The following is a 26,808-nucleotide window of genomic DNA, read 5'->3' on the forward strand; positions in this document are numbered from 1 at the left end:
GAGTTTGGGGAGCTGGAGTGCGTGTTTGGCTTTGGCACAGGCTGGGACGTGCTCTGTGCCCTTCACCTCCATCCCTTTGCAGGGAATTGGCCCCAGGGAAATGCTGGAGATGGTTTCTCCACAGGTTATTTTTTTTTTAACATGGTGATATTTAGGATTAAAACCTTGAAGAAAACACCCCCTTCCTCCAATCCTTCCTCATCCTCCTCCCCACCAGCGCTCGTTCACAACTCATGAAGCCTATTCATCACTCCATCTGTAAGCACGAGGGGCAAATCCTGTATTAGCCACGTGTGCAAACTCTTTTTTGCCTCCCAAGGAAGTTATTTACCAAGCTTCTCTCCTTTTAAATGAAGGGTTTTTTAGGAATCTCCTCCTGTATCCTGTGGCAGACGTGATGCAGCCCCGATCCCGGCGCTTGGGAGGTTGTGCCCGGATCTCTGGGAAACACAAACTTCTGCACTGCCTGAGGCAGCTGATTTAATGCAAGGATGCCTTGCAATACCCTTAGAAATGATTTTTGTTCCTCGTGGACACATTCCAGTGCATGCAAAGAAGAAAAGAGCTTGCTATGGGCTGACTCCAGATAATACAAAAAATGTTTTAGATACAGCAACTTCGATTTCCTCAGTTAAACCACAGGTTGGCTATATTTAGGTCAAGAGATTGGTCAGGAAATTAAACTCATCCCTTTTTTTTTTTCCCTTTTATAGTCTTATTGGTACATCCTAACCACATCAAAACTTACAATAATTCTCATGTGAGTGTTAAGCCCTGTTCCTCCACGTTTCTCCTCAAAGGGGAAATAATCACGATAACAGCTGTGACTTGATGAGCCTGAGGGAGAACTGAAATTGTGTAAAAAGGGGATAGGATAGGGACAAATCTGGGGCACTCCCTGCAGCTGTGTGCTTGAAGTGGAGTTACATCCTCCTGCATCACAGGCACAGAGGAAACAGGTGCCCAGTTTTGTCCCCAACACTTTTTCTGCAGTGAAAGGTTATTTTTGCATGATTCTCTTTAAAATGCTTCTCTCTCTTTACTCCTTGCTGTAAGGAGTGAAGATCTGAGTCAGCACATGTAAATACATAGGCCTGACTCCTGGCATGGATTTTGGGTTGGGGGAGTTGTTTAAATTGCTCATGTGGAAATTTTAACTACACCCCCTGCCCCTTTGCCCCCCACCAAGCCCTGAGGGCATCTGTGGTCCCACAGCTGGGATGTGCAAGGATCTCCAGAGGGAAATTCCATCAGCCAACCCCAGCCTGCAGACAGGGACTGTGCAGTAAGGAAATCCAAAGGATTTGTTGCTTTTTATCTCTTTTCATCTCTGAGTTTATTAAAGTGCAAATGTCAACCATGGAGACAGCTATCACATGCAGTGCAGTACACCAAGAAACACTTTCCACACCATAAATGGAAGGAAAAAGGCTTCGTTGTGATTATCTGATGCACAAAGGACAAAACTGAACCAGGGCTCTGTGCCCTTCCATAACAGAAAGTACTACAGCCATGAATTGGGAAACAAAACCCTCTCCAGGCCCTCAGCTGACAAAACAGAAAATATTGAGAAAAATGGAGTGTTTATAGAGCTCAGGGGTTTTGTTTCTGAGCTTCATGTTAATGATATGTTTGAAGGGATGCTTCTACTCAGCACTTTTTAAAGTTCAGTATCTTTTTCTTAAAATTATAAATACATAATATTATAAATCATAAATACTCCTTAGAGTATGAATTTAAGAATTGCAGTGGGCAAATCCAATTTACCTCTCTCCTAGAGCTGAGGTTTGTCTGCCCAAAGATGCTGGGCCAAGGACACCACAGAAATCCTGGGATTCAGTTTTGCTTTGTGCTCTAAAAGAAAAAAACAAAACAAATGCATTGAGGTACAAACCACGTGAATATAACATGATACAGAACACATGAACATGCTTTCAGCAACAAGAATAAATATTACCATGGCTACAGGATCTACTTCACAGCTTTGTGAGATGAGGATAAATAAACTATTTCCAAACTTTAAAAAAAAAAAATAATCAGAGATGAGTCTTACAAATAAACTTTGATTTTTAAATTAAGGCAGCTTCAGCAGGAACTTCAAGGCTTTTGTTGAAAACAGACTCTAACACCAAAAGTGTACTCGTGCTTGCAGGTAGAGCTCTGATTCACAGTCTAGTTCTCCTAATTTTGACTATTAAAATGAGCAAAGATCTGTGCACCGAATACCAGGTGTGCTCTCTGCAAAAGTCAGTGTTCCATCAGTAGGTGTCATGTGGGAACTCTGAAACCCAGTTCACCTCTCAGGCATGGGACTGAGGTACCTCTGGCTGAATCATTAACTCCATGGCCGGGAGGCAGACTGGGAATTCAGAATTACAAGAAGCTGTTGCGTTTTTTTTTAAATAAGTGAATGATGAAAAAGGGATATATAAGGGGAGGGCTAAGGAAGCCAAAGGAAAGCACTAAATTAAAAGCCCATACCAAAGTAAGACCTTAAGAAAGGTGACTCTAGTAAGGTCCATCATATACCTGGAACAAAACCAGATCCTAAAACTTTCCAGGAAAGAAACAGCAGGAACTCGAGCGGGGGTTGGCTTGGCTCATCCAGATGTGCGATTCTTCTTCCCTCTCTCCTCTCAGCTCATAAAAGGGTGAAGCCAAATAATTGCACAACAAATGGTACTTCAAGTATTTAGAAACACGGCCTGCATGTCTCAGAGGGGGGATCCTGCACGAGCTGGGGAAATTGTGCACCTCGTGAAACAAAGCTGCCACTTCCAGCAGTCCCAACGCGCAGCGAAGGCACGAGTTCACGTCCTGCACACAGCCCCCTCTTCCTCCTACAGGGCTGCACGCTGACAGCACAGAGCAGTGAAATGAAAAGGAGTAGACAGAAGGGTTATTTTGTTCAAACCTCATCTATTCCAACACAAACGCCACTATAATCACACACAGAAACGTATACACAGCGCACACTAACCAGCTGCTTCACGTTTTTACAACACTGCCCATATATTCCCCCGTGCTTGTACACACCTCGTGAAATGCTAAACTGGACACACAGCTGAAGATGCATTTCTGACCCGTTGAAGGGAAAAAAAAAAATATCCGGCTGCCTTTACCTGCTCAGCTCCAGCTCCTGAAAATAAACCTGCCCCAAACTCCATCAGTACCAGGGCTTTGGCCAGCAGGGGTGGGAGGCCAGGAGTCTCACAGATCCTGATGCCACCTCCCCTCCCATCCCTGGCCAAGGCCATGCTGAGCCTGATGGGGTGAGCTAAGCTACTCATGGGCTTTACCTAAAAGAGGGTGTAAAAATAGCATTCCCTTTGTCCAGGTCCTCTCAGAGGCTGGGATTAGTGAGGGGTGGCAGTGTCCAGGGCACACACCTGCCCTGCTGGAAGAATAAAGCTGAGAGGTCAATGACAGGGATGCCACCTACATTTTTTTTATATGCACATAGGCATATATAATATTTACATCTATATAGCTTCCAACAAGAGCAGCACAAGGTATTTCTGAATTAACTCATCCAGGAGCTGGAGGTTTCTCTTGGAGCCCATCTGAACTCTTTATCCTTTGCATTTTGTCTCCCTCCCCCTCGGGCTGAAGCAGAATTTGGGTGAGCTTGTGGCTTGCAAAGCACAGCTGTTCAGTGGCTTCTGAAGAATTGCACTTGGAGTAATTCAAGTTTCTGCAGTTCAAATATTGTCTACCCTGCTTTTCCCGACACTTGTGCAAGTACCAGCATAACTCAAAAAGAGCTGACCACAGTGTAACAGTGTGGAAGTTAAACTCTTCCTCTGGAAAATGTAACTGGAGGTCAGCAGCTCCTCTGCAGCTGGGAAACAGAACACAGCCTATTTGAAGGTAAAATAAATAATAAAAAGAAGTGAAAGTCCTCAGAGTGTTCCAAAGTGCAGCAGGGATTTGGGCAAGGCTGTGATGGACCGTTCAGCCCGACATGGTCACTGAGGGGCTGCTTCCACCAGTCCTGCTCCCTGCACTGCCTCTGCTGAGCCTGAGCTGGGAAGTGCTTCATCTCTTTGTGTCTCTCCATATGGAAAGCTGAGTAACTCTGCCTGCCCTCCAGGCAGGACTGGCTTTGCAGATCCACACAGCAGTTAATGTTTGCACGGGTCGGAGAAGATGCCAAGTGCCACAAGGGGCTTATTCTACAACCTAGAAATCCCACCCGCCTCCAGGAAGCAAATATTTCCTCCCAAGGGCATTTGCTGCTGCTTAATACTATTAGTTCTGCTGCGTAGGAAATCCCAGAGGACAAAAGTCAATTTGAAAAAAGACATCAGTACATCTACCTGCTCCTGAGCCCCAGACTGTAACACACCAGCCCCTTATCAAGGGGGCTACAGGTGCTGCCAGGACTTGGCAAGATGCTCAGCTGGGAGTGAAGATTTGAAAAGCCTTTAACATTTGAAATACATTTCACTCATTACTGCTTCCTGGATGGAAATTAATGACTGGCCCTACAGCTGCTCCTGGTCCTTTGCAAAGGGTTTGATCCCCATCACCCCAAACCATTCAGGGCTCTTTGCTCATCTCAGCCTTGATCCAAAAGCTGCTGAAGGGCTGGGTGCTCCTCAGATTTGACTCTGGGGTGGGGTTTGGTTTCTTGTTTTGGTAGTTTTTTTTTTTTGTTGTTGTTGTTGTTGTTGTTTTTTTGGTTTTTTTTGCATGCAGGAGTTTGGATTCTCCATCCAAACTCACACCACAGCACTGGGGACAAAAATCACCTGGCAGCCACCAGGCACAGCACCAAAGCCATCCTCACCCCAGAGTATTTATTTAATAATCATAATGTAATAAAAGGCTCATTACAAAACCTAGGAGCACTAGAAATATTTCCAGTATTTCTTACAGTCCAACCACTGCTGTGTTGGATTTAGTGTTCAAGAGCTTGACAGCAAAACTGATTTTTTTTCTATTTTTTTTCTTTTTTTTTTGGAAGCTTTCTACTTTGTGAGGCTTCTGGAAAAACTGCAGCTGTAAAGTCACGTTAGTGAGGATCCAAGCACAATCTGTAACAAAAGTAAGGCAATTTTGTGGTTCTTTTTAAAAAAAAGGGACTTCAAACTGAATAGGTCCATTTAACTGCCAGTAGATGGCAAAAATATCCCATGTTTGTCTTGATTACCTTAAATGATTAGTAAAAAAGGCTTAATTTGTTGTTCTCTTCCTTGCTTTTCATACAAACTTGCAGAAAGTATAAATTAAAGTGCAACTGTACAAAAAAAAAAAAAACACCCTAGGAAAAACCTCAAGGGGTCATAAGAAGATATCAAAAAGACAGATTACATCATTTTTCAAGTTGAATGACTGCATACCTGGGACTAGCAAAAGTTCTTTGCTTTGTTTCTTAAAACATAAAACAAAATTAAAAAAAAAATAGAACAAAACCAAACCCCCCATCCAACATTTTTTTGGCAAAGCTTTCATAAAGCATTTGTTCCTTGATTAGACTATTACTTCATAATCAAGTAAATGGAATTAAATACCATGTAAAAGCCAAGCAGATGCCAATGCTGCCTATTAGATTAATCCCGTGTAATAAAAAATAATAACTCTTTTAAACAAAGAAGTCACACATGCATTCGGGTAAGAATTTAACCTTAAAAATCCCCTCAGTTCATCTTAAAAAATAAAATCCCATCCTTCAGATAGCCAGTAGCAAAGGAACAGTAAAATTCCGGGTTGGGATATCCCTGCCTGGTCAGCGGAGCAGCGAAGGTCACAGTCCAGTGGGCAGCAGCAGGATGGGAGAGCCCTTGGGCAGGGTCGATGAGTGTCCAGCAGCAGGGAAGGCAGATTTGGCAGTGATTTTGGGCAGGTGGCAACAGGCAGAGCTTCCTAGGGGAAAGGTGAGAGGTGAGAGCTCTGGAGCTGTGCGCTGCTGACGGCTCCTGCCCACCAGGGACCATCCCAGCCCTGGGGGAAGCGCTGGGTTCTCAGCTGGGTGATCCAGATCCTGTCCTCTGCTCACCTGAACGATTCACCAGGGAGCCCCTGGCGAGGCAGGGGAGGGGGAGCAGGCTGGAGGGAGGTGAGGAAAAAGGCAATCTGCCTTCAGCTCCGAGCGTGGAGAGCAGGTCAGTGCTGTCCAGAGCCCTTGGGCAAATAAAGCACCTTAGGGACACTCCTCTGCAAAGAGTGGACAGGGACAAAGACTGCACCTTAGGGACACTCCTCTGCAAAGATTGCACCTTAGGGACACTCCTCTGCAAAGAGTGGACAGGGACAAAGACTGCACCTTAGGGACACTCCTCTGCAAAGATTGCACCTTAGGGACACTCCTCTGCAAAGAGTGGACAGGGACAAAGACTGCACCTTAGGGACACTCCTCTGCAAAGAGTGGACAGGGACAAAGACTGCACCTTAGGGACACTCCTCTGCAAAGAGTGGACAGGGACAAAGACTGCACCTTAGGGACACTCCTTGGCAAAGAGTGGCCTCCCCACAGCAGGTTTGCACCAGGACCTTTGCACATCCCACCTTCCCTGCCCATCTTCAGCAGAGGGAAAAAGAGAGGGGAGGGAGGTCATATTGCACTAGTGCAGAAGCATCTAAGCAGCTGCTGCTTTGGGGAGAAAAGTGTTAAGAGAGGCTGGCACCTGGGTGTGAACACTGCAGAGCTGCTTCGTCACCCTCCACTCCATCTCACAGAGCTCCGGGTTAACTCCTCTGCCCTGGCTCAGCCCAGCCTGCCCCTGCTCTGCACAGCATCAGGGAAACACCAAACTCCCTGCAGGAAGCGTGGCTATGCCCCCATTATCTCAGGATGAACCAGGGGGGAGGTGTTTTCCAAAAACTCAGTGATAACGTTTGTTACTTTACAGCCTTAACATTTCCCATGGGGTTTGCAAGGAAAGAAAAATAAAAAAGGTATTGGATACATTTCGCCAGGCACAAGGAGAGGTCTGAAGTTAATTTCCTTGGTGCCTCGCTAGAGGGGAGCACGTTTTGGGTCTGGCCCTGGCTCTGTGGGGCAGTGAGGGGAGGAGGAGGAGGAAGAAGAAGGGAGCAGAGGAAGGAGGGGCGGACGAGTCAGCGCGAATCCTCACAGCGCGCAGAGGGGCCGACGCATCAGCGGGCCAGGGCCATGATGAGGCTGGCACACATCTCAAAGAAGTCCATGGTGTGGCTGCCCAGGCGAGGGGGCACCGAGGGGATGCTGCCCACGAAGGAGCCGCTCAGGGAGCCCATCAGAGACTGGCACTCGGTGGCCGCGGCCGCGTCGATGCTCAGGCGCGGCCGGTGCAAGCCCGCGGCCGAGCAGGAGCGCTGTGGCGTGGAGGAGCCAGACCTCTGCTCCATCACCTCGTCTTGAAAAGCCAAAAACAACCGAAAAAACAAAGGCAGAAGAGAGAAAAAGTGGGATTAGTTTGGCAGCTGCAATGCAGGTGTGGTGATGATATGGGGACAACAGCAGAGAAGGACGGCTCGAAAGGGCTTTTGCTGAAATGACACATGCGTAAGTGCTTCAAAAGGCAGAGGATGGCTCTTAAAATTCCAGCCTCGCCCTTCTACGTGTTCTCCATCTCCCACTCACCATCGATGCTTTTGAAGTCCAGCAGGTAGCTGCGGTTGTCCACCTGGTAGAGCTGCAGGCTCATCTTCACGTAGTTGCCGGTCACGGGGTTCTTGCGGCGCACCCGCAGGTGGTAGGCGTTCACCACCTGCAAGGGGAAAGCTGCCCTCAGCAGGGACACTCCAGGCAGCAACAGGAACACTTCTTTCCTTATTTTTTCTAAATATGAGCAAGACATCTTCTGGGCAAAACAGTTTCCCAAAAGGAAAACCCCCATAAAACGAAGCAAACGGCTTCATTTCCTCCGATCTTTAAATATTCTTCTTAAGGCTGTGATTCACCAGCTGCTGGCTGAGGAAGCTGCAGTGACCCATCTGCCAGGCACAAAACTGATGTTTGCTTCTCCCTCAGCAGCAGCCACGGCCACACAGACCAAAAAGTCCACTCGTGGGCCCACACATATGGACAGTGCTCGTGAAACCAGGGCGAGCTGGGCAGAGCAGCCTCTCCCATCAGCACAGCTAAACCCAGTGTTTGTGGATCAGCCTCAAGCTGAGTATTTCCCCTCGCTGCTTCCCACCTCACAATCTGCTGCATCGCATTTACAATGAGATCTTTTCTCTGTGCCATATTTGTGAAGCAACTGCGTGGATGGGAGAGTTAATTCTGATGAAGAGTCACATCTGAAGTTATTCTTAGGGTGGGAAAGGCTATTGTGAAACCTCCTCGCATGAAATAAGCTCCACTGCCTACACAGAGATGTTGGGCTGAGTTGGTTTTTGAGGCTGTAACAGAAATACAGCAGGTTTGTTCACTCCCTGTACAACCATTCAGCTAAAGCTGGTGTGGTCAAATGCACCTGGCCACGGTCCTGGTGCAGGGAAATGGGGTTTCTGGAAGCTACTTGGTTTTAAAGATGTAATATTATAAAAAATAAGGAGGAGGCAGGAGCTTTTAAACAAGCAGCACAGTGAAATTCACACAGTACAATGCTTGGGACCTGGAGGGAAGGAGGAGGGGAGCCCCTCTGGTGATGAAGATCTGGGCTGAAATTCTCCTTACCTTGCTCCCGATGCTCACATGATGCTGCTGCCAAAGGCCACGAGCCAGGAGAGCTCACCTCAGGGGCTGCACCAGGACTGGGGAAGTCAGGCACAGCAGCAGAGCTCCAGGGCTAACTTAGGGATTTATTACTCCAACTTTGAAAAGAACTCTGACTAAACGCTGCACAGCCCTGGAGAAATACCTGCAGTGAGTACTGTCAGCTAAAACATCTGGGTTTAAATCAAGAAGCTGAGCTAAACTGAGGAAGCAGTAAGTGTCTGAAAACACATCTGGTTTGTGAGGACTGCTGCATCTCCATCAAGAAAAAGGCCACCACATCGATGATACAAATTCTGCACCCAAGGCCCCCTGCCCCTCATCTGTGCATCCTTTAGGACAATTCCTACTGTACCACATTTCTGTCCTGTCAGGACCAGGCAGAACTAATGAGAGTTCCTCTGCTCAGCAGCACTCAAGATGACCTCGCAAGGAATTAGCCACTAAAATTAGAAATGTGAACAGCTCCCCTTATCCCTACAGCTAAGCAAGGCAGAATCATCTTTCCAGCTGCGGAAAGAAACCCCTTATTTCACGCCGTAAATAAACACCACAGATAAGCACAGCTGGCTCTGTAATTCATTGAGTTTGCCTTAAGAAGGAACAGCAGGGATGATTGCAAGGTGGGAACATTTATCTGGAAGGTGAGGCTGTAAGCACATTTCCAAACCTCGCTGAGTTTACGGGATGAAGGATTCTGGAAACCCACCCTACCTTCCACTCGAAGTCCAGCTGCTTCATGGCCCGGTACACCTCAGCCATAATGTCGTAGGGTTTGCTCTGGCTGCGGATCCCCAGGTGCCACTTGGCCTTTTTGACAGTCAGGGGCTTTGGCTTGGTGGTGTTGAGGGCGTCCAGGGGACAGCGAGCCTTGGGGCTGTCGGCAATGAGCGGCGGCATCCGCTCGGGGTGCGGCTTCATGCCCGGGGGGATGTGCAGGGCGCTGTCGTCCATGAAGGAGCCGGTGGGGGGGCTGGAGGCCAGGTAGAACTCGCTGGCCTGGTTCATGATGCGGCGGTTGTCGATGACCAGGTGGTAGGCCACGGCCAGCTGGTCCTGGGGGTCGCCGCTGTAGAGGCTGTTCAGCACCTCCGACTCGGTGCACTCGAACTTCTCGCACACCTCGCGCACCGCCTCGTCGTCCACCACCGTGGCGTCGTAGGAAGGGTCCTCGGGGAACAGGTAACTGGGCAGCTCCTCCTTGAACCACTCGTGTTCCCTGGGGAAGGCAGAGGGGAGCTTTGCTGTGGGAGGGGAGACGGGGAAAGCACCGGCAGCAAAGGGTAAACCCAGCTGATGAACGGGGAGCAAAACCCAGCCCAGTGTTGGAACTCAAAATGTCTCCCAGACATTTTTAGAGGTTCCAGGCCTTGGTCAGAAGCATTTGAGACCCTGACAGGCAGCTGGAAACAGCTGTGATTTTGAGTTTGAGCCATGGAATGAGTTACCAATTTTGGAGGTGGAACAAGCAGTCACAAAAGGTTAGATAGAATAGTAAAAGTAGTTACAAAACAGAGGGGAAATTTTTTTAGTATTGTACAGAGGGGTTTTAGCACCTGCACAGGGGGGTTTTTACTTTGTACATGGGGGTCAGAAGTTCTAAGATGGAGGAAAGCGGGCTGATCCTGTTCTTCCTCCTCCTTCTTCCTTGCCTCCATGTTCTTGGTGATGTTGGCACTCATAGATTGGTTTAGAGCAGAAAAGCACTTTGTAATATAGGTAGTAGGTACTGGGGGAAAATTATAAACATGTAATACATAATATATCATATAAAAGATAGCAGCAGCCCTGGGCAGGGGGGAGAAGAAGAAGAGCAGACAGAGAGGATGTCAGGGTGTGTGTGTGCCTCTGCCCAGGCCGCTGACCAAGTAGCCGCAGCCCGAGAAGAAAATCTTTTAGATAACCAACAATAAACTGCCTTGAGACCAAACAGCAAGAGCCTGCACAGTTTTACTTTAGAAGCACAGGTTGGAGGAGAAATTTCACTACCACATGGGACCCCAGAGTAAGCCTGGGGTTCCCACAGCCCGGCACAGGGACAGCAACTCTGCACGCTGGGCTTTGAAGTGAGACTCAGCACTTCCAATGATCTCACACTTTGAGATTCCCATGGGCCTGATGGAGATACAGAGCATCAAACCTACCCAATTCCCATGCCCAATACTCAATTCTCACCAATTTACAATGAGGTGAATGATATTTGTCAAAAACACACAGTTCCTTGTCTACAGGTTCTGTGTACTGACAGTAATCTCACCTCATGTGCTGCCTCTCTAGCATGTAATTAAATCCTCTCATCCTAAGGAATTAAGAAGTAAAAAAGGAAGTTTGCCTGGGTTTGCTTGAAGAGTAAAATTAAGGCCATCCACTGAAAATGCATTAAAAACCTGAGAACTTCTGTAAGCCCTAGTAACATTTATGTTCATGCTTAGCACATAGCTAGATGTAATACATCCAACATATATATATATATATATATATATAAAACATATATATATATATATATATATATATATATATATATATCCAGATGGCACAGAAGGGGTGCAGGGCTGCTCCTTGAATCACCTGGGACAAAAACCACCTGGATTAGCTGCCCCTGCCCACCTGCCACCTGACCCCCAGGACAGTCACCAGAGACCCCCACAGACAGCCAGCCCACCCCAGCCCACCTGATGTCCTTGATGGTGGCTCTCTTGAGGGGGTCCACCTGCAGCATGTGCATGAGGAGCGTGGCCACGGAGCGGTTGAGGTATTCAGGGATGTAAAACACTCCCCCACGGATCTTCTTGAACAGGGTGGGGACGTGCTCATCATCAAAAGGCAGAGTGCCACACAGCAGGGCGTAGAGGATGACACCACAGCTCCAGATGTCCACCTCGGGGCCAGCATAGAGCCTGCACGAGGACAAGGGCAGGAGAAAGCTGTCACCACCACCCTCTCCTCAGTCAGGGTGCAGGTTCTGTGTCACCACCACCCTCTCCTCAGTCAGGGTGCAGGTGAGGGCACCTATTGTAAATGCAGGCGAACCCAATGGGAAGCAATGAGGCTGTCTGACTCAATTTAGAAGGCCGAATTATTCCTTTATTATAACTATGCTAAAATACATTAATATACTATATAAAAGGAAGATACTAAAACTACATACTATTTTTTCTCTCACACAACTCATGACCCTCTTTCAAGAGTCCAGCCCCAGGTGGGTTGGATTGGCCACCAGGCTCAAACAATCCTCACCAGAATCCAACCAAGCACTCACTCCAGGTAAACAATTCTCCAAACACATTCCACATAAGAAAAACAAGGAGTAGAAATTGTTTTCTCTTTCATTTCTCTCTGTGCACCTCTCTGAAAAATCCTGAGAGAAAAAGAAATGTGCTTGCCACAGGCACCCCCTGCCAGCTCCAGCAGGGACAGAGCTCCAGCCCACACCAGGGCTGCTCACGTGGCTCCCCCCAAACCAAATCTGCCTCAGCCAAAACTGCTCAGGGAAATGAATGGCAGGGCTGGCACTGGCTGCCCACACTCCCGTGTTCAACCCTGCCTCCACTCTCCAAAAAGCCAAACCTCACATTTCCAAGAGCCCTGACAGGGTGTTTGCTCCTTTGCCCTGAGGGCTCAGCCAGAAATTTCTGCTCATTGAAGGAGGCAGATCAAACAGCAACACATAATTCTATCTCTGAGCATTTATTTTTGGTGTGCTCCTGCTTCTGACAAGCTGCCAAACATGCTCTCTGCCATCACCAACTCAGGACACCCCAAATACAGTTGTGCTGCCCCTGCTCATCTCTTTTTGCTACATCTGATGCCTCCCCAGAGATTTTGAGAAGCAACACTTGCCCTTGAGTTGTGAGGCCCAACCAAAATACAGAAGGTGAAATGCAGCTACTGAAGTCTCTTCACTGCACTCGCTCCTCCTGAAAAGCATCACTGCAGACATATCAGTGTAGAAGTCCTGCTGGTCATGCATGTGACCATTCTCTGAACACCCCAAAACACTGGGTCTGCTTGTCCAAGGCTGAGACTTTCCCTGCTGAGGCCAGGGACAGCAGCAAAGCCATTCTGGAAGGGCAGAGGCTCAGCTGGATGCCCCCTCAGCCCTGCCTCCAAGCCCAACTCCCACAGATCAGAAGACTGATTCTTTTGCTGATAAAAGCACTGCCTGGACAGTTTTTTGGACCTTTAAGAGCAATTGAGACACACTTTTATGGCTCTGAAACCTGAGCTGTCACTCTCTACAGCTTTTGTGCTCCAGCAGGGAAGGCAGCAGGAGCCAGGAGCCAGCTGCCCCCTGCCCCACACACCCACCAGCAGGGCAGGGAGGGGGGATTGTGCCTGTCCCCCTCAAATGCAGCTCTGAGCAGAGCCCAGCTTACCACACTGAGCACAGCCATGAAACTCAGGCAGCCCTGAGCCTGTGGGTGGGAGTGATGAGGGAGGGATGCAGCTGCAGCCAGCCAAACAGTGCAACGCGTGGGCTTGGTTTTGGTTTTCCTTCTTAATTTTGTTGTTACTAAGCTGCATTGCCTGCACCCTTGGAACACTCAAGGACTAAATCCTCCTTGCTGATCTGCCATGTGCCTTGCCTCCTATACAAATTGAAAAACACGTGTCTGGCCTTCACTGAGATGGAAATACGATTATTATTTTTTTGGAACCCCAGTAGTTTCTGGATTTTTCCCCTTCTTGACAATGAGGATTTACTTGGTTTCATTTCACAGCCAGAGCTGTAGTCACAACAGGGTTTCTGGATGCTAGTCTAATTCCTGGGATGCTCTGCCAACACTTGCTGTGGTTTAAACAGGGATAAAATAATCAAAATCACAGCAAACACTCTCCAAACAAAATGTTATATTTAAAAGCTACAGATATAGGCAAAACATACATTGGATTAGGAAAAGAGAAGCTCATGGCAAAGGGAGATTTAAAAAAAAAAGGGGGTAGGTAATGAGATGGGCAGTTTGAAGGATCATTCAGAGGACTGAAAATTTGAAAATCTGTATCTGCAATCTTTGCTAAGGTATTACAGAGAGAACTAGGGCAAAACGTGCATTCTATGTATTTTCTGTTCCTGACAGCAAAATACAGGAGGCAACACCTCTGTACCAACACGTAGAAGTCCAATTCAACCTTGTGGGGTGTGCCAGCCCTCCATGTGCTGTACAGATGTTTCATGCTGAGGGATGCAACCACAGAGGTGGTTTGTCAATTCAATGAATAGTTCAAAACAAAGCTCTGAAGGTTGAACCTACTGCCATAGCCAAAACCCCAAATACAGGGCTTCCCAAGCTTAAGGAAGCAGAAGACAAGTATTTTCTTTACCAATGTTGGGAAGGGATTAAAGATCTTCCTGTTTCTTTTGTTAGTGAATGGTTTTCCTCATTAACACTGTGTTTTATATTACAGGTGGGCAGGAGAGGAGGGGGTGGCCTGGAAAAGCCTTTCCACCTGGAACCTCAGTATTTGCATCCAAAGAGTCATTTTCACCCTCTTTAATTAGCAATATAAACAGTCAACATCTGGTATTAATAATTCCTCCAAAGTAAACACCTGTAGCAAAACACAGTTTGCTATTACAGCTACTGAGCAGTAAAATAACCAAGAAAACCTTCAGATCTCTGCCAACAGATTCGCCCAAACACAAAATCCAGGTTGGAAGGATTCAGCTGCTTTTACTAGATGTGCAAAGCTGTTTCCAATATCAAGAACAAATTTAAACTCCATGTGCTCACATAGACTTTGATGAGAAATGGAATGTCTTACCTTCCAGAGATGACTTCAGGGGCTGCATAATTTGGGGAACCACAGCTGGTGCGTAGAAATTCACCATCTGACATCATGTTGGACAGTCCTAAAAAAAAAAAAAAATAATGATTATACACTGATGTTTGATCTGAAGGTCCAGACACACTGGACCCCATGTCACACAGAGGAAAAGCAGGGAAGTGGAGTGGGATATTTGGAAGGGAATTGTTGATATAATTTAGATTAGACTATAATTTATATAGATTTCTCTGAACTGATTTGAAAGTTATTACTTTTGTTGTTATTATTGTTGTTGTTGTTTATTTTTGTTGGGCTGTTTTTTTTTCACATCCAACAAAGAAATAGTCACTCCAGGCTAATTTTGCTCCTCTAAATTGCAAATCCCAGTGCACAGAGGGGAAGACATAATTCATCCCAGAGCACTTACTTCATATGGCAACTGGGTGGGGCTGTGAAATGAGTAAATCTTCAGAAGGATTTACATTGCTAGAAAGGACTCACCAGGACAGAGCTGGTAGCCCTGGTATTTTAATGGATTTCAATCCCTAATGCCATTTAAGAGCCTCCTGTTACTGCTGGTTGTAAAATGAACTGAGGCCAAGAGCACATGGCCAAACAGAGGGAGGACATGCAGGAAAATAAACACACAGAGCCAGCTCCCCCTGAATTAGCTGCACCCAGCCCACCTCAAACACCAACGAGGTAAATCTCACATGGGGTGATGACACTAAAACACAGCAGAGATTTACAAATGGATTCTCAGTGCCACTGCAGAAGCAGCCTGCTGCTGAGGAAGGCTTTCCAGGGTGCATTTCCAGGTGCTGGTGGCTGGGGCAGCAGCTCTGGGCTCTGCTCCGCAGCCACGCCTCTGGAATGCTGCTGGGGTCACATACCAAAATCAGCTATCTTTGCATTCATGTGTGCATCCAGCAGCACGTTCTCTGGCTTCAGGTCCCTGTGCACCACCATGTGCCTGTGGCAGTAATCCACTGCAGAGAGGATCTGCTGGAAAAGGCGCCGAGCTTCTGCCTCCTCCACCTGGGGGAACAGCAATGCAGCGGGGTGTGTGTGTGTAGCAAGCACATCCTTCTCTCTCTCAGAGGGAAGAAAGAGAAAACAATTTCTATTTCTGCTCCTTGTTCTTCCCAAGTGGAATGTTTTTGATTAATTGTTTACCTGGGGTGTTGCTTCATTGGATTCTGGTGAGGATTGTTTGAGTCTGACAGCCAATCCAATCTACCTGTGTCTGCACTCTCAGAGAGGGTCATGAGTTGTGAGGTAGTTAAATATGGTAGTTTAGTATCTCCTTTAAATAGTATATTAATGTATTATAGCACAGTTATAATAAAGAAACCATTCAGCCTTCTGATGGAGTCAGACATCATCATTTCTTCCCACTAGGTTCACCTGCATTTACAATAGGTGTGCACTCAGGCAGGGGAAGGCTTCACTTAGCAAGGAGCCAAAAAGCTTCCAGAGTGCAGAGGGAAAATCTGCCAGCTTGCCTGTGAGCAGAAGCAGCAAATAAAGCAGATTTCTCACCCTTGCATTTTACAATGTGCCAATGCTTGAAAATTATACAGCCCAGAGATGAAAGGAGAGACCTCAGCTCAGCTGAGATGTCAACAGGAATTTGAAGGTGGCACCTATCAGACAATGAGCTGCTGTCCCAATGGGACTGGTACAGATCCAAGCTGGACAAAACACCACAGAGGATGCTGCTGGGAGCATGGACTCATGGACTTCCCCTGGAAGCAACAGGTGAAGCTGGAATGTCATGATGATTTTAATTACCTGTATAGCTAATAAAGTTGTACGAGCTACATCAGAGAAACTATATTTTCAACTATTATTTTTACTGATCCCTTCATGAAAGGGAGTAAAGACTCCCTTCATGAAAAACTGAGTTTATGAATGCAGAAGTTCAGAAAAATATTTAAATCAGCCACTGAAAAGATCTAGATGGGGAAAATTGCGTGAGAAATCAGAACTGTACACAGAAAAGAAAACTGAGTCAGCTCCATTGACCACTACACTAATCCAACCCAATCTGCAGTAAATGCATTGATTTTGTAGCACAGAGAGGGAACATGTGATGGGCTGATCCTTCACCTGAACCCTTATTCTGGATAAGGGGACACTTAGGCACATTTTTACCTCCTTGTTCTACAACTGCTCCACAAGGCAGACACCAGCGATTTTCCTTGTAACCAAAATCTCACATTTCACAGGAGATTTATACCCAGTGGGACTGCCAGCATTGAAAATGTTGTTCAGATAAGCCACATCTTTGAAAAGTCTTCAAAGAACCTGACATGGAACCAAGAGGGGGGTCTGGGAGAGGTGAATGACTGAAGACCACACCAAGCTATAAATTTGCTGCTGATTTGTGGGGGTTTTGACAGGCAACCCATAGCTAAAAATCAAAAAATAAGCCAGTTTTCCAAATATTTGCCCTAAGCAACACGTCACCTTGCATATTTTGGTCTGAGGATCAAAAATACACCAGAGAACGCAGCGAAAAATCACACAGGAGTTTTGTGCGAGCCAGTACAAGACACCCCAGATGGGATTGCTGTGAAGCAACTTCTATTTTGGGCCTTAACCTTAACTGTGCTCCCTTGAGCAGGCATTTTGCTCCTGATCACCTTGCTCTTCCCACACAAGTGTCGGGGCTGACTCGGGACCAGCACTTACACGTCCGTGCTTACAGATGTAATCAAACAATTCACCCCCAGACACGTATTCCATCACCATGAAGAAGTCTGTCGGTGTGCTGATGACCTGGTACCTTCAAAAACACAAGCAGATTTTTAAAAAAATAGGTAATTAGGAACAGGTAAAGGCTTTTAAGCAGATTATTAATTCCACATCAACACTTCTGATAAGAATTTGTTTGGCTCTTGCATTAGCAACTGCTTTCCACTTCTGAAAAGCTGTCTCTTGTTTCCAGTATTATCTTTCGCTTGTCTGTGAAAGCACCTCTTTTCCAGACCTATGATCTTCCTTCAGCCCTTTTAAATAATCCTCTGAAATATCTACCAGGCAAACTTAGGACTGCCTTGACTTTCAAATTTCCATTTTGGGTAAGATCTACAACAACAGCTTTAGCAATGAAGTCCTGGTTGGCTGGGGGCAAGGAGAGGATCCATCTGGTCTCCCTCATATCAAGAAAAAAGAAGATAAAAAGCCCTAGGTACTAGTGACAGCTTCCTCTAGACAGGTACAGAAACAAAAAGGAGACCTCCTAAAATTATTTTTCAAATATCAAATCTCTCTAGAATGGGGGAAAATCCTTCTAGAATGGAGGGAAAAACCCAGAGCATCACCTTCAACTTGCAGATTTATTCTCCATTTTCCTTCAAAACCATCCCTGAGTGCTGCAAAGACATTTCAGTGTCCCAGCTGGAACAAAGTGCCAGTGATCAGCTGGGGTCAATGCAGCCCCAGGAATTCACAGCAGCACCAGCTGGGACCTCCCTCTCTTTTATTCCCAATTCGTTGTCCTGTTGCTGTTGTTTTCGGGTTTTTTTCCAAATGAATTTTTTCCCAGATGAATTTTATTATTTTTTACAGGACTGTAATTTGAAACAAAGGGATTTCAGCAATTTTTAGAGGCTGGCAAGGGAATGTGGGATACTCCCATAAAGATCAATAGCATCAACCTCATTTTTCTGAAAAGCTTTGGACCCAGACTGTTAATTGCCCCAGTATTTCTTTTATATACATTTAAAATCTTATTGAAAGAGGTTTGTGTGCCCCAGTCTCCTCACATCTTTATCACTGTATTTCACGAATGTAACATATATCACAGGACACAGATATGGTCAAACTGGATTTAATTTTTATTGCTTTGACAAATGTGTGAACGGGATTTGACTTGCAGGATGCTGGGCACACAGCTGAGGAGTCTTGCTGGCGCTTTTTTCATGAAATAATACCAATCTGTTCTCCAATAAATCCATGGAACTGTGAAGTTACTCTAAAGTCAACAGTTGCTGCATGGTTAGTTATTTAACTGTAGAGAGAATTTGTTTTCCCTTGCCTCTAAGTCCCAGGTATTTGCTATATCTCATGCCAGTTTTAAGGCTGACCTAAATGTCAACTTACCCTTGCAGTTACCATTCAACAGCTTTCTTTTATAGGAATGCCAAAGATATTATCGAGTGCCTCATTAATGTGGGCTGGCTGCACAAGCTGGGGATTGAGCAGGAATCCCAGAGGCTGCAGTGCAGGTGCTGATTTACGACCCCAACTCAGGTTCATCAAAGTGGAGACTTTCAAAACTTATGTCTGAATAATAAATGTTGAGAATAAAAAAAAATATATATATATATGTTCTTTTAAGCTCTGGATAATCGGCCCATTAAAACATAAATCCCATTGACTGGAGGCCAAGGTTTCACTCTCAAAGCCTGACCATGCTGCAATTCATGGAGTCATAGAATGGTTTGGGTTGGAAGGGACATTAAAGACCATCCAATTCCAACCCCTGCCATGGGCAGAGACACCTTTCACTTATCCCAAGTTGTTTAAAGTCCCATCCAAACCTCGCCTTGAACGCTTCTAAGGACGGGGAAGCACAGCTTCTCTGCAAAACCTGTGCCAGTGGATCACCCAACGCACAAAAACTCGACCAAACACAATTTCTCCTGCTGTGTTCCATCTCCTGAAGGCCAGCTGGCCGTGTGTGAGAGGTCTTTGTGCACAGAGGAGCAGCTGCACACGTGGGGTACTCACAGTTTGATAATGTGAGGGTGCCGGAAGAGTTTCAGGTTTTGAATTTCTCGTTTGATCTTGCCCACCACATCCAGGCTGCGGATTTTCTGCCTGTTCAGTATTTTCACTGCCACTTTGTGCCCTGTCAACTGGTGTTCACCAACTATTAGAGAGAAAGAGAACATTGCAAAGTCACTGAACAGTGCAGCAGGGTTCACACAAGCAGCTTAGGGCACTATAAGCAAAAAGCCACTTCTGAAAGGAAAAAAAAGCAGAAGATGAGGGTGTGAAGTATTTTAAAGTTTTTGTCTCTTCACTGTTTTCCCAGAGGAGTCATAGAAGGCAGAAGAGAGAGGACTTATCTGCCAAAAACACTCCATTAAACAGAAGAGTGAATTGCTGGAGGAGGTCATACCCCAAGCTAATTTGCAAGGATTTATAGCATGTAAAAGCTAGATTAATCAGAAACAGATATATTTAAAAGGCAGTGGAGAATCTCCACCATAACACACTAGTAGACAAAATCCCTCATAAACCCAGTCTTAAAACTAGACCATCACACTTCTTTTTTTAAAAAATGGTATGGGGATTTTCCTTGCCCAAAATAGGACTGCAGGATTTGCATTACTAACATGAATTTCTATTTATACTTCCCCCAGCATGCTTCTTGCTTTGATGACAAGCTGCAGGAACACTGCTGGACTGCAGGAGCAAACTCTGCTTTTAGGAAAGATGCAAACTTCAATTGGGTCTTTTTTTAAAAATGCACTTGGGGCATTGAGATGCTAATGTTTATCCCCTGTGTTCAGAGAAATATCATACCCATAAACTGGGAGGAGCAGCCTCACTATCACTGGGGGAATTGTAATTAATGATGTGAAACAAATTCAGCATGGGATCCATTTATCAATAAACAAACCACCCAAAAAAATAAAAAAGCTCTCAAGAAGCAAGATTTATATTGAAATTGAGAGCAGAAAGAGCTTAAAAACTTGGTGTTTATACCCAAAAAGGGTTCTCAGAGCGAGCTGCCCCTTCTCAGTGGTTTCCAACATAACATTCAACAGAGTGACACAGGGATGGTTTCCTAAAGCCTGCACAGAAAAACCTGCTTACAGTAAATATTTGTGCTCTCTAATTACCAACATCACCCTTCCAGTGCAAGGAGTTAATTATTGCCAGCAAACCTCGTTATTACATTATTAGAGCCTGTAATTTTGGCAGCCCTAATGAGCTGATCAGAAGCACTGGGGGTAAGCAGGAGGTGTGAGAAGGGCAGGGCAGCAGCACCCGGGGCACACCAGGTCACTATTCTTAGCCACCAGATAAGACCTGCCAGAGATTCTTTCCTCAATAGGAGCATCCTAAAAATAAAACACTTTACTGCCCTTGAAAATTAAAGCACCACTTTGCATGTCCGTTTTATTCCTCGTAATACTTCAAATGGAATGAAAATAAACTCAGATTTGCAGCAGAGATGCAATTTAGGGATTAGCTGAGGGCTGGAGGAGGCAGATAATTCCTCTGGTGCAGTGCAAGGAGAGTGCTGTAAATAGTCCAGGGAGGCATTTTCCCTGGTGAATCCTTGGGGAGAGGCAACAGAGCAGTGCTGCACAGAGGTAAAGCAAAGTTTTTTCACTGAACTAGGAGAAAAACCCTGATTTCTACCACCCTTTGTTTCAGGAGAAAGGCTTTCTGGCCTTGCACCAGCATACTCTTTGAAAATTTTTTATTATACACTAGGGGGAAAAAAAAAATGGCCATGCCCAGAATGAATAATTATTGTTTTTAATACTATTGCCAAACAGTTCATCCCCTTTCCCATCCGTGACAAACAATGTGTAACTCTGCGAAGGTTTGCTAGCACAAACACATTAATAATTAAAAATAAACAGCCTATTTTGTAATCCATCTTTTGCTTACAGTAAGCATTAGATACAGAGATATTATTGTTTCTGTCCCCAGTGACTTGTTAAGCCTCCTTGAACTCGGCGAGAGAGAGACAAAGAGGGAACACAATTTCCTATGTGGTGGGAGACTTTCAAGCCTTTGAGGGCTCTCTGTAGCTGCAGGAATTGAGACATGGGCAGCAAGGACAACAATCCCTCTGCTCACAGAGTCACTGTCTCTGAAGCCCAGCATCACCCCAAAAGTGAGGGGCAGGTCCCAGGTCTCCCCCAGGCATGGAAGGGGATCCCCACCCCAAGGGTGGGCAGTGGTGACACCTCCTTCCCTCTCACTGCCTCCCCAGGTTCAAAAAGTGGAGACTCTTGACATTTACTCATTTTTATAAAAGAAAAAAAAAAAAAAAAAAAAAAGAGGAGGAATAGTGATTATAGCACCATGAGCAGAGATAATAATTAAAACCCCTTGACAGCAAGGCTTTTTACAGCACTTTTTTTATCCTACCAGCTCAGGCAGCAGAAGCAGTTAACATTTTTGCAAATGCTTCAGGGCAATATAGAAGCTTATGGAGGGGTGAGGAAACTCCTTCCCTATCAGCTCTGCTGGCCCTTATCTCAGCCCAAAGTTAAAAATAAAATCCACCCAAAACACATATTTAGCAATGCTGTATTAATTCTGCCCCAGTGCCACTTGCTTGTGCTGTCTCAGCCTCTCCCTGCTCTTCCTCTGCTCAGCCTCCTTTACTTTATCTTCCCTCTGACACCAAGTTTGTCTTGGAGCAGCAATGCTACAGTGCCTGGGAAAAATGGGATCTGATCCTGGAGCCCGTGGAGGTGACACAAACACATCCCAAGTCCTCGAGGGACCACAGATGTGTCACTTTTGGGCAAACAAGCCAGGCAAAGGAGCCACCAAGGCACCCAGGGATGCTGGGGGTGGCATCACACACAGAAAATATCTGGGTTACTCTGCTGGATTTTGATTTAAGCTCTTCGGGCTACACCAACTGTGAACCTTGTTGTGGTCATAGAGAGCTTTTGGGGACCCACAGGGTGGGACATGCCCACAGCACACACAATTTGTCTCATCTCTTCTTGCCAACCCCCAGGGAAGGAGATGCCAACTCCTTCCTCCAAGATTTTGCTAAACTCCCGAATCCAAGATCTTCTCCACAGTTTTATTTCGGCAAATTATTCTGATTTTCTGCAAATTAGAAATTGTTTTTTCTGCGAATAATCCTGTTTTCTGCAATTTATCTTTGGCCTGGAGGTCAGGGAAAATAACTGTATTTGGTAAAAATGCTGTGTGGTAACTTCAAGTCTTGACATGACACCTCCTGTCCATCCACCACATCAGCTCCTGCCACCTTCCTCTCTTCTAAGAGATGCTGTGTCCTCGTCCCCACTTCCACATGGAATTTAAATATTAGCACCAAAACCCTGCCCTCATCTGCCAACCTCATTGCTCCCCTCCGTGCCTTGCGTGATTTTCTGTAAATGACATCAAGAAACTGAATGGGCTTAAAAAAAACCCAATTTCTTGCAGTGTTCAGCCAGTTTTTAGGAGCATCAGTTCCCCCATGACGCAGGCAGTCAGGGACTTTTTCTGTCTGGCTCCTGATGGCTCAGAATGACTACTGAGCTCCAGCCACGAGTTCAAGCTCTGGTTTGTACCCCATGTCACTAAATCCTCCCTTTCATTGCCATTTCTTATTTCCCTAATAACAATAATCCTGAACAATTGTAAATTATGATTTCTTAACTTCAACAAGTAAGGCAGCAAAAAGCACCAAAACCAAAACCTCTTGTGCGAGGCAGAATTTGAAGAAAACACATCAGCAACAAGAGATGTCATTGATGGCTCCTGATTTCTCCCTGAAAAAGCAATTATTATACCCAACACACAATGCTTGAATCAATCAACAAAAACCTCTGCTTTTCTCATGTGAATAAAAGTTTTTCTAAAGCTCATTCTAGTAAAATGCTGTAATTTTATATAAATGGGACACTCCATTTCTTCATTTTGGTTCCCAGTCTCAAGCACAAACTTTATCTGTCAGTTGTAGGCAAAATATTAAGGGAAAAAAAACATATAAAGGGTACTGCTCACCTATAAAGGATTTTGAGCTAGAAAATCTCTTTCATGTCACTTGAAATATTTCTTTGGAAAATGTCCGTTTTTACCACATTCAGGTCATATGTGGGGTAGGGGGTATTTGTGCTAGTTAAGGGGAAAAAAGGCTATTGTTGGCAGGTTTAAATTGGTCTGCAAGGAAAAAACCTGCCTTTGGAGCAGTTTTGATGTCTGCTAGTACACACAAGTGATTTAAATGGTCCTTACTGTTAGAAGTATTTATTCTGATAATTCTTTAGACAGTAAATTTGTGGTTTGGGATTAAACACAGCAATATATATTTTAGGGACATGATTAATGGCCACAGGTGGACTTAGCTGCAGTGGTTGTAGTGGTTTCTTTCATCTGCTGTCCATTTGGGTTTATTTTAAAGCTCCAGAAACTGAGGGCAGGCACAGCACCCCTTTGCCCAGCCACATCCCAGTGGGGTGGGGGGACACGGCATGGGACAGCTGCTCCCCCAGCTCGACCTAAACCCATTTCCTAGTGGAAAACACAGCTTAGACACTGAATTCTGTTGGTTTTCTGAGTTTTTTAGTATCTCGTTTAAAAAATGAAATTTGCACGTAATGGCAGAATCCACAGGGAAAGAAGAAATACAAATATTTGCAAACCTCACAGCCAGGTTAAGCAAAGCCTTCAGGATGTGAGCTGGCTGCTCTGGCATGACTGGCCAAGGAATCCCTGTGTGGAGCCCCAGCCTGACACAAGCCCCTCATCCTGCAATCCTGGAAGGGTTTGGGATGGAAGAGACCTTAAAGTTCATCTCATCCCTCCTTCTGCCATGGGCAGGGACACCTCCCACTATCCCAGCTTGCTCCAAGCCCTTTCCAACCTGGCCTTGGACACTTCCAGGGATGGGGCAGCCACAGCTTCTCTGGGAACAATTTCTCCCCAATATTCCATCTAACCCTGCCCTCTGTCAGCACGAATCCATTCCCTGTCACCCCACCGCTCCACGCCCGGCCAGAAATCCCTCTCAGCCCTGCTGCAGCCCCTCTAGGCACTGCAAGGTGTTCTCAGGTCGCGTTGGAGCCTTCCCTCGCCCGGGTGAAGGCGCAGCTGGCTCATCCTTGCCCGCCCGACCCCTCCATCCCCGCGGGGGGATGCTCAGCTCCCCGGGGGGATGCTCGGCTCCGCGGGGGGATGCTCAGCTCCGCGGGGGGATGCTGGGCTCCGCGGGGGGATGCTCGGCTCCGCGGGGGGATGCTGGGCTCCCCGGGGGGATGCTCAGCTCCGCGGGGCGATGCTGGGCTCCGCGGAGGGATGCTCAGCTCCGCGGGGGGATGCTCAGCTCCGCGGGGGGATGCTCAGCTCCGCGGGGGGATGCTGGGCTCCCCGGGGGGATGCTCAGCTCCGCGGGGGAATGCTCAGCTCCGCGGGGGGATGCTGGGCTCCCCGGGGGGATGCTCAGCTCCGCGGGGGGATGCTGAGCTCCCAGGGGGGATGCTGGGAACCGTGGGGGGATGCTCAGCTCCCAGGGGGGATGCTGGAATCCGCAGGGGCGATGCTCGGCGGGGCGGCAGCACCAAGCGCCTCCGCTGCCGGCTCCAGGAGCACCCCGGAGCACGGCAGCCCCTCGGGAAGCACGGCGGGGAGCGGCGCATTCCCGGCACGGAGGGGCAGGATGCCGGAGCGCGCTCCAGCCTCCCCATCACCTCCGTGAAGTTTTGGTGGGTGCCGCTCGCAGCGCGGGCTCCCGGGGATGTGACAGCCCGGAGCAGCGAGGGGAGAGCGCTGCATCTCTCCCTGCAGCCGCCCGCCAGCGCCGCATCCCCGCCGCGGGCGGCCCGTGTGCCGCCGAGGGAAGGAAGAGGAAACGAGGGAAGGAAGAGGAGCCCAAGGAAGGGAGCGCAGCCCGGGGAAGGGAGCGCAGCCCGGGGAAAGGAGCGCAGCCCGGGGAAGGCAGCACAGCCCAGGGAAGGAAGAGGAGCCCAGGGAAAGGAGCGCAGCCCGGGGAAGGGAGCGCAGCCCGGGGAAGGGAGCGCAGCCCGGGGAAGGCAACACAGCCCGGGGAAGGTAGCACAGCCCAGGGAAGGAAGAGGAGCCCAGGGAAGGGAGCGCAGCCCGGGGAAGGCAGCACAGCCCAGGGAAGGGAGCACAGCCCAGGGAAGGAAGAGGAGCCCAGGGAAGGGAGCGCAGCCCGGGGAAGGCAGCGCAGCCCGGGGAAGGCAGCACAGCCCGGGGAAGGCACCGCAGCCCGGGGAAGGGAGCACAGCCCGGGGAAGGGAGCGCAGCCCAGGAAAGGGAGCGCAACCCGGGGAAGGCAGCGCAGCCCGGGGAAGGGAGCACAGCCCGGGGAAGGCAGCACAGCCCAGGGAAAGGAGCGCAGCCCGGGGAAGGGAGGCGATGCCGCGCGGAGGCCGCGGGAGCGGGAGGAGGGAGGCGGCGGCGAGGGGCGCACCCGGCCCGGCCCGGCCCCGCCCGCGGCCGCGGTACTCAGCTCTTGACTTTGCCGAAGGTGCCGACCCCCAGCGTGTCCCCCAGCACGTAGTGGCCGATCTTCACCCGCCCATCGTGCTTCTGCTTCTCGGCCATGTTCGCCCCCCGCCGCCGGACCACAATGCACAGGGCCGGGCCGGCGGGGCGGGGAGCGCGGCGAGCGGAGCGAGCGGAGCGAGCGGAGCGGAGCGGGCCCGGCCGGCGGGGGCGGGGAGCGCCAGGTGCGGGCGGGGACACCGGGACACCGGGAGCCGGGACACCGGGAGCCGGGACACCGGGACACCGGGACACCGGGACACCGGGACACCGGGAGCCGGGACACCGGGAGCCGGGACACCGGGAGCCCGGACACCGGGACACCGGGAGCCGGGACACCGGGAGCCCGGACACCGGGACACAGGGACACCGGGAGCCGGGACACCGGCCGGGCGCTCCCCGGGGCGGCACCTGCCGCCGGGACGGCCTGCGCGGGTGGCGCTGCTCGGGGGTGCGTGCTCTGTTGCCGCGCACCTGCCGGCCGGGACGTGGCATCCTTTCAGAGGCACCTGCCGGGGTGACACCCTCCCCGAGTGACACTCTACTCGGGGTGCGCTCTCTATTGTCACCCACCTGCCGGAGGTGACATTCTTTCAGAGAGGCACCTGCCGCGGGTGATATGGCATCCTTTTAGAGAGGCATCTGCCCCAAGTGACACTGTTCAGAGGGTACATTCTCTATTGTCACACACCTGCCGGGGGTGACATGGTATCCTTTCAGAGAGGCATCTGCCGGGGGTGACACCCTTCCCGAGTGACATTGTTTGAGGAGTCATTCTCTATTGCCAAGCACTTGCTGGGCGTGACATGGCATCCTTTTAGAGAGACACCTGCCCGGAGTGACACTGTTTGGGGGTACATTCTCTATTGCCAAGCACTTGCTGGGCGTGATATGGCATCCTTTTAGAGAGGTATCTGCCGGGGGTGACACCCTTCCCAAGTGACATTGTTTGGGGGGTACATTCTCTGTTGTCACACACCTGCCGGGGGTGGCATGGCATCCTTTTAGACAGGCATCTGCCCCAAGTGACACTGTTCAGAGGGTACATTCTCTATTGCCGTGCACCTGCCGGGGGTGACATGGCATCCTTTTAGAGAGGCACCTGCCACGTGTGACATCCTTTCAGAGAGGCATCTGCCAGGGGTGACACTCTTCCCAGA

The 26,808-nt window shown here is 48.2% G+C and overlaps 1 protein-coding gene across 3 annotated transcripts; it reads right to left on the bottom strand.

The window, feature by feature from the left end:
• Window positions 1–4,964: 4,964 nt before the first annotated feature.
• Window positions 4,965–25,772, bottom strand: PRKAA2 (protein kinase AMP-activated catalytic subunit alpha 2). 3 transcript variants are annotated; one of them, XM_085586207.1, is made up of 10 exons: window positions 25,615–25,772; window positions 19,154–19,295; window positions 17,111–17,204; window positions 15,307–15,451; window positions 14,411–14,498; window positions 11,320–11,544; window positions 9,362–9,866; window positions 7,568–7,694; window positions 7,080–7,340; window positions 4,965–5,868 (listed from the first exon to the last, which is right to left on the bottom strand). In XM_085586207.1, the coding sequence occupies exons 1-9, from the start codon at window positions 25,706–25,708 to the stop codon at window positions 7,102–7,104; spliced, it is 1,659 nt and encodes a 552-aa protein (XP_085442333.1). In that variant the 5' UTR covers window positions 25,709–25,772; the 3' UTR covers window positions 4,965–5,868; window positions 7,080–7,101. The 3 variants fall into 3 exon arrangements, with proteins under 3 accessions (XP_085442333.1, XP_021397787.3, XP_085442334.1); XM_021542112.3 differs by having other exon boundaries at window positions 4,965–7,340; window positions 25,615–25,771; XM_085586208.1 differs by having other exon boundaries at window positions 4,965–7,340; window positions 25,640–25,762.
• Between the last annotated feature and the right edge of the window lie 1,036 nt (window positions 25,773–26,808).

The sequence above is a fragment of the Lonchura striata genome, chromosome 8, assembly GCF_050655825.1.
Source record: "Lonchura striata isolate lonStrDom1 chromosome 8, ASM5065582v1, whole genome shotgun sequence".
Taxonomy (NCBI): Eukaryota; Metazoa; Chordata; class Aves; order Passeriformes; family Estrildidae; genus Lonchura; species Lonchura striata.